At 37.4% G+C, this 8,411-nt stretch overlaps 1 protein-coding gene across 1 annotated transcript in view; it reads right to left on the bottom strand.

The window, feature by feature from the left end:
• Positions 1–6,358: 6,358 nt before the first annotated feature.
• The window catches only part of BZW1 (basic leucine zipper and W2 domains 1), a 17,246-nt gene continuing 15,193 nt past the window's right edge, over positions 6,359–8,411 (bottom strand). The window contains exons 9-11 of the mRNA XM_006889141.1: positions 8,017–8,155; positions 6,791–6,913; positions 6,359–6,390 (exon numbers count right to left, since the gene is read on the bottom strand). Of these exons, the coding sequence (XP_006889203.1) occupies positions 6,359–6,390; positions 6,791–6,913; positions 8,017–8,155 (294 nt within the window). The remainder of the gene's footprint in view (positions 6,391–6,790; positions 6,914–8,016; positions 8,156–8,411) is intronic.

Below are 8,411 nucleotides of genomic sequence, written 5' to 3'. Positions count from 1 at the left end.
AGAATAAGGTTGACAGAAGAATTGATGCCTTTGAGCTGTGGTGTTGGAGATGAATGCTGAACATCCCCTGGACTGCCAAAAGAACAAACAGTAAGAATAGCAAAATTAACAGAACAGCAAACATCAAATGCTGGTGAGGTTATGGAGAACCTGGAGCCCTTATTCACTATTGATGGGAGTGTAAAATGGTGCAACCACTATGGAAGGTTTTATGGCTCTTTCTCAAAAAGTTGCAAATAGAAATACCATCTGACCCAGCAATTCCACTCCTGGGAATTTACCCTAAAGAAATCGTAACTGTCACCCAAGCAGATATATACACACTCGTGTTTACTTGCGGCTTTGTTCACAATAGCAAAGAGCTGGAAACAACCCAAGTGCTCATTAACAAACAAATGGATAGAGAAGTTCTGGTATATTCACACAATGGAATACTATGCAGCATTGAAAAACAAGGAACTCATGAATTATGTAAAATGGATGACCCTGGAGGACATTATGCTGAGTGAGCTATCTCAGTCACAAAAGAACAAATATTGCATAGGGCCACTGTTGTAGCATCAGGGTTGAGGGAAGACAGAAGAGGAGAGCAATGATGTATAGTGCATTGAAATAGATGAGGGAGAGAACTGTTTAAAAGGGATATGTGAATGGGTATTCTTGTCATTACAGAAGTCCAGATTGAAGGCTGCTTAGTGGAGTGGACTCGGGGGAGGGATTGCATAACAGTGAAAGAGTTTTTCTTTTTCTTTTCAAGGAGAAGAGTGAATTGTGGGGGAGGGGTGGGCAGGGAGAAAAGCGCAAAAATGAATGACTGGAAACTCTAAGTCTCTGTAAACTTTCATTAAAATTAATAAAAAATTAAAAAAGAAAGAACAAATATGTATGGGAAAGAGAGGGTGCCGCTAGGCTGCTCCTTGGAGGACATCATGCTTGGGAGGGTGGAGGACAAGCGCAGGAGGTGAAGGCCCTCTGGGGAGGTGGATTGATCTGGTGACTGGGGCAACAGGGATGAGTGTGTTGGAAACAGTGCGATTGGCACAGGACAGAGCAGAGTTTAGAGCTGTTGTCCATAGGGTCCCTATGAGTCGCAAGCAACTGGACAGCACATAACAACAATGTATACATATTTGGGTTTATACTATTTAGATTTGTTGTTTCCTGTCCTAGGTTTGTGTTTTGTCAAACTCTGGCAAGTTTTCAGTATTAAAAGTCTGCCTCCTTCCTAGGACTAATGTGGCACAAACATTTCCCTAATATATTTATTTGTAGGAATAACACTTCACTCCTCTCCCCCACCCCCCAACTCAAGGTCACCTAACATTTTCAAGAATATCTTTTCCTCTAGTCTCACAACTCTGCTCATTCGTGTTCTTAAATATTTTTGTCTTAAAATCTCCATGGTTACCCTTTAATGGGTTCATGTTTCTATCAAGATTTTCACTCAGAGAAATCGGTCATTTGTCTGCAGGTCGTCTCTATTTTCTTCCCTCAGTTTAGTATCTTTTTTAGTTTAAACTGGGGCATATTTGTGTATGTTACGAGACTATTGATCTACTTGGGTCTTTATGCAATCTTTGTGTAGGGGTCTTCCATCCTTTTGAGTAAATTTTAGATATTGAAAAACCAGGAACTCATGCAATATTAAAAAATGGGTGATGCTGGAGGACATTATGCTGAGTGAAGCATCTGTGTCACAAAGAGACATATTGTGTGTTGTGCCTGTTTTATAACAGGGGTGTGATCTCGGTTTTGGGGGGAGCCCGAGAGATGTGGTATATATTGTGTATTGTGTTTTGCACATGTGGGGGAGAACTGTTTTTAAGGGGTATGTGATTAGTTATTTTTGTCATGACAGGGGTCCACAACGAAGGCTGCATAGTGGAGTGGACCTAGGTGAAGGGACTGTAAAACAATGAATCTTTTACTTTTCCAAGAGTGGAGTGTATTGGGTGGGGACACACACACACACACTGAATGAAAATCCAAAGTCTCTCTAAACTTTCACTGAAATTAATTAAAATTTACACTGATAAACCTTTTAAGTAGAATCTCTTGTACTTTTACAAGCCACATGAAACGTCACTCAAGTTCTTCTATGTGATGCAGTGGCAAATATAAATAAAAAAGGCTGACTGAGAACACATAGAAGTCAAAGGCAGGTTAAACTGCTCATACAGATAGGTATCAGTGAACCAATAAGATGTACACGGGTGGTTATTAACGTTTGGATTCAGAATGACACTGGAGTATTTAAAGAGGGAACTTTTGGAGGTCAGATGTACAAGGCATACTATTTTATGTAGTGGAAACACTGGATCTGGGGATGAATCCAAAGTACATTTGATGTACACCATACAAACACAAAGAAGAGTGGAGAAAAAAAATCCAGAGGCACAAGTCTTAAAATATTTACTGAGCCCTAAGGAAGTCCAGCATACATCAACTAACAGTCGTCGTTTTTCTTTCCATTAACAAGGAGTCTCATGAAATTTTATTAAATTTCAAGGGTACAGACAGGTAACAAGTTTCACAGTTAAACATAAGTAACGTAGCAGTTATACTTGGATGGCTGTACTTGAGGTTGTTCAGTGTCAAGAGCTATCTGGATTACCAGTTATCCAATTTTTTCCATTCTCCCACTGTTGGCCATGCCAGGAACCTAACTAGAATGGAATTTACAGAGAAAATATTTCCCCCCCTCAATTAAGAGGGTTGAGTCTATATTGTAATTTATTTCCAGTAAGCTTGCCTCTAAGTGAACTTCTAAAACGTTCTGGATAATACCTTAAAAATAATGGTATAAAACATTAATTTCCCCTTAGCAGCCAGGTTAGTCCAAACTTGACTCCAGCTTATTTCACTCAGATATTTAAATGGTTACAGGCTGGAAATACCCTTAAACAGTCCACTTATATTTGATCTTTATAGCACCCCAAATTCAATATATATAAAATGCATAGTAGTTCTAGAAACTAACAGAACCATAAACATTCTGTGAGACACTGGTCCCTCTAGATAGCCTTACACACATCACCAAGTTATTCACTCCTTCGGGGGACTGGAAACAAATATTAAAATTTTAGGTTCTGATTTAAGGAGTTAACATCCATTAAGGAGTTGACATCCATTCAGTACCATCACCCTTTCAAGTAAGAGTGGAGATTTTAAGTGCCAGAATAAAGTACATGAAAAAGAAAAACTGTATTTTACATAGCTGCTGATAGTGCCATGGTTAATTTTACAAGTGGGGAAGTATTTTTTGACCACTTCCGTAAGTCACACAATCATGTATAGTAGTACACAGCCCCAGTACAGCTATGGATTTGTTACTGTGAAAAGAGAAAACCCTCCAGAATACACCATCACCATTCACTCCGTATTCAAATGAAACCCACTAAAAAAGCTCCTTAATTTTGCTTCATATTGCTAAGTCTAGGTGGACAGCTGTCATCCAAGCTGCCCATTAAGAGTAAAGATTCATTGGTGGAATTTCAGTAACCTAGCAGTTAGTCTGTTACTCCCTAGTCTAAAATGATTCAAGTAGATTTTCACTGGTGAAACCATGAACTTCAAGGAATTCTGCAATTTCTGACATACACATTTAAAATCAATCTGTTAAGAGTCAATGGGAAATGCTTTTACATGTACAGTGGACAAGGGAACAAAGGACTGTTTATTTTCAGTAACTCCCATGGAAGGAATACCACTTCAGTCTAAGAAAAACCTGTGGATGGAGGTGTTTTAGGAAGAAAAAGGCAAAAGCAATTACTTTTTTTAAAAAGATAAACTAGGACCTACATTTTCAACAGGAATAACAATCTTACTCTTTTATATGTACAAAATCGAGTATTTCCAGTATATTTCATGAGGAGAGAACTGGTGGGGAAGGTATAATAAGGCTTCATGGGAGAGATCAACACAGAATTTCTCAACCACATGCCTTTCCCCTCACCACTACCATCATGCTGTCAAAATGATCTATATAGAATTTTTGGTATCTCCAGCGCAAGCCTCCTGGAGTTAAGAAATTGACAATCTCAAGAAATTTACCCTAGAAGGTGACAGCAAAGGAGTGGGGGAAACCTAACACTCAATCCTACCTTAAAAATGCTTTACTTCCCACAAGCTGTGTGGCTGGGTCACTTGGCGTCCCTCTTAGCGCAAAAAAGTCCTGTTCTTGGGGGGAAAATGCTTTAACATTTATATTGAATTATATTTATGAGGCTATAGGTTGGAACTAGCAGCTGAATTCCAAAATAAAAAAAGGGGAAAAAAACCCCCAACCCCACCCCACCCCCGCCCCCACAAATCTGCCATCTTTTAAAAAAGTATTCTCTTTCATTTACACCACACTGTTACAGGTAACTAACTTACCCATTTACTATAATACTGTAGTAGTAAATAAACACTACTGTGTCTTTATGCAGGAAAAACTCTATGATCAGACAAAGATCATAAGGTAGTGCTTGAAGACTACACTCGTTCACTATACACAGTATATAATAAAACAGGGCACATTTTGTACAGCAGTAACATGCAATGATTTGGTTGTAGAAATATGTAAATGTAGTTTCAACTACATCAGATTTTGTGTTTATGTTTGGGAGTCACAACTTGGATGAAAGGAACAATTCCTTAATGCACAGCAAAGATATCTGATTGCATGGCATACAGTACCAAATGAGAGTTAACAAAATATCATGGAATTTAACAAAAAAATGACCTATAGAACTTAAGTGTAAGGATGGATTTTATTTTTTAAAAAAAGTCTTTTGAGGACTACAAATCACAAAATAAAAGCAGATTACTATGTAGAAACCTACTGAATACATTTTGCCTGTGCAGGAAAATTTTATCAAAGTTGTTCATTTGACAAATTAATCCCATTCACAATGTTACCAATTATTCTCTTCTTCAGAAGGTTATATTTTTATTTCAAATTATATTACACGTTATTCCCTTAAGAAAACTTTTTCATATTAAACACCATATTCTTGGCTCATAAGAATGGCACCTTAGAAAGGGGCAATTTCCACTCAGTGTCTGGTGGCATTATTCCAGGTTAGATTCTTTCATCAATAACAAAACCTTCAAAATGTTCACTTTTAACATGAAGTTCCTCCCTCTCCCACCCTGCCCCTAGATGTGGTCACATTTTTTGACTCTTTACATAGATGAGCAGCAGCAAGAAAAGGAAGATGAAAATTAAAAGCAGCCATTAAAATAGATGGATCAACCATACAGAAGAAATATTTGGTTCATGGCAGTAAAAAAATGGCAACTAGAATATGTCACTAGTCAGATACTTGGGCCATTGTGGATATATTCAGAACTGAAGCCCAGTATGTCCAAATGGGATAGAGAATTTATCATTGCACTTCATTCTTTACATCGAATACTATTAGCCAAAAAGAAAACAAAGTTATCTTCAGAGTCTCAATCAGAACAGGCTGATCACCTAATATTTTCACTGGGTTCGGAACAGTCGTTTCTCTTATCAGCACTCTTTTACTAGTCCTTTTTATGAATCTAAATGTATACTGTGTGAAATACTTTGACAACCTTCTTAGTACACTTGAAAAATGACTATATGAAATGAATACCCACTTGGCTTGCCTGCAAAATTTATTAACTGAACACAGAAGTTTCTCAGTTGGGAATTCAACCATCTTCCTACACCTGTCACTTATCAAATTTGATCTCCATGGCTTTACTAAAGAATAAAAACCAGTGAGTAAGAAAATGATTTAAGGACATCTGGGGTTTAGAACTCCAGAAGATATATTAACATGCAAGCAATGGTCCAAATCCTTAAGATTCATGTTAATCAATTAAATTAGTATATATGACATTTCCATCTATGAATAGGGTTCTGGGCATAAAATAGGCCAGTGTTTCATTTCATATCAAATTATCACACAAATCATTACTTTCTGAGACTTAAGTACTTTTACAGTTTAATTTGCAAACAAATTTTTTTAACAAATTGTTTTTAACCAAATCATATTTTGAAAACTGTTTATATAGAAAACCCAGGGAATAAAGTGGACTGTTCATTGTGAAGGCCTTAAATTACATTATTACAGTAGAAAATACAGGAGGTAGAAGATAACTGAAAAGACTAATGAAACATTAGATTCAAATCTATAGCTCCTGTAGCTACTTAAAACATGGTTTTAGAAACGAAACCCAACATTTCCAGTAACCATAGAAACAGTTAAAATAAAATTTGCCATGAAAGCCCTTATATCATGCTTGATATAGGGAGGTAGGAAGATGTAAGAACCAGGACACATGAGACATGACATTTTATCTACAACTCCTGTTTGTTTTACTGAAGGTGTAGTTTCAAGATTCAGTCACCTTCTTCAGCTTCAGACTCAGATTCTAGAAAAGGGGAAAAATGCAGTCAAGTATTATACAGTATCAAAAAACAAAAGCTCCCATTTACAACTCTGATTTTATTATAATAAACTAGCAAAATGAAAACATCCTATATTTTAATTAAGGGATCTATTAAAAAATATTCATTTTGTAATCTTAACATTGATAAACATTACAATAAAGTTTAATTTTCCCCATCTGACTTTAATTAACCCTTGTGCTGCAATCTCCTTCTGTGCTTTCTACATAACTGCCTCTGAAAACCTACTAGTGGGTCAGTTCCAACTTGATGGCACATGAGTACAGAGCAGCACCCGAATAAAAGATGACAGCAAGTGCTGACACATACTGTGGCCAGGCTAGACCAAACAAATGGCACAAAGGGGGAAGGGGGAAAACTTACCTTCTTCGGCATTTTTGAGCCACTCTACAAACTTTTTCATTTGCTCAAGGAAGACACTTTTCCCTTTTGCAACGTGTGCATCTTTATACCATTTCAGAATGGGCTCTTCACTCAGGACCTCAGCTGTGAAAGAGACAGTGGTCATCACGTTGTGAAATTCTGACAAAATTTGGAGACTTTTTTGGTTGTCACATTGTGGAGGGGTGCTACTGAGATGGACTGTGTAGAAATCAGATGTTGCTCAACATGAACTATTGTGGCCCAAAATGGCAACAGTACTGATCTGGAAAACTGATCGAGAAGTTAATTTGTTAATTAATGTGTAATGGTACCTTTTCTGTTAGTAAAAAAGTTTATGGCCCAGATCCTATCTGAGTGAAGGGAAATTAGTAACTTTCAAGAAACTTAAGCACTGTAGCATTTGTTGGTTTTGTGTGTGTGTGTGTGTGTGTGTGAGAGAGAGAGAGAGAGAGAGAGAGTGTACCGTTAAATCAGATCTGACTGGTACAGGAGGAGATTGTCCCTCCTTTTTCCGGCAGAGCATCTGGTGGATTCGAACCGTGTGGCTCTGGGATTGTAGTTGCAGCTCCTTGCCACTAGGCCACCAGAGCTCCCCTAGCACTGAAACATTTGTATGTAAAAGTTCACTTCATCCTTCCTTTAAAAAAAAAAAAATTTAAAAAAAATCTAGGGAATGAGGGAATAATACATTAAAAAACACATCTACTAAAGAGACTGTTCTCATGAAGCACAGTAAACCAACAACAATGGGTACTCTCCCAACATGGAATCACAGAAAACCAACAGTAAATAAGTTTTATAGAAAGAAACATTTTATACTGAAGAGTAACTATGTCTGATGAAGGGAACTGGAGAATATGGAGAATGTATCATAAAGACTTTTAAGGAGTTCTGTTGGCCTACTGGTAAGGAATTATGCTGACAACTCGAAGCACAGTTTGACTCCACCAGGGGGAGAAGGATGGTCCACTCCCCCACCTCTGAAAATCTATGACATCAACTTAAGTTGATTCCGACTTGAAGGAAAGTAACAATAATCTAGTTTAGAGATGTTCTACTAGTAATGTACTACAAAATACTCAAGATTCAGTCCTGTGGTGGAACTAAAAATTCTTCCAGGAACAAAGTAACTATCCATTTGAGTTATTTTGAGCATTCTAAGAATTTCTGTTAAATGTATTCACAAACCTCAAAATTTAGATTACCTTTATAAAAAAGCACCACTATTTTCTGGAAGGCTTTCATGAAATGGATGTTGTCATAGCAATACTCTTGAATCTTCAGTAACAGAGTCAGCTCAGATTGACCTTGAGTAGTGAAGGCAGCAAGTAGAGGGCTGTATTGCTTTTAAAGGGAAAGACAAAAAGATTAAGTCACACACCACAATTGGCTATCCGCTATAAAACCACAAAGACAGTGCATCTAAATTCCAAAATCAATTTCCATAATAGTCTATGTGTTTCCTATTGTCAAAGGGGCCTTTTAGAGTAGTGAGAGAAGATCTTCACCCTGAAACGCACAGCATCCCTTTTCAGCAGGAAGTAGCTAAGAGAATACGCCATCCCCTTTTCCTTATGAATCAGGGTGAAGTCTCTCTCAG

The sequence above is a fragment of the Elephantulus edwardii genome, unplaced genomic scaffold (genome assembly GCF_000299155.1).
Source record: "Elephantulus edwardii isolate Elephantulus edwardi_28Jun2011 unplaced genomic scaffold, EleEdw1.0 scaffold00075, whole genome shotgun sequence".
In the NCBI taxonomy this organism is placed as follows: Eukaryota; Metazoa; Chordata; class Mammalia; order Macroscelidea; family Macroscelididae; genus Elephantulus; species Elephantulus edwardii.
This window is presented reverse-complemented; position numbering and strand designations above follow the sequence as displayed.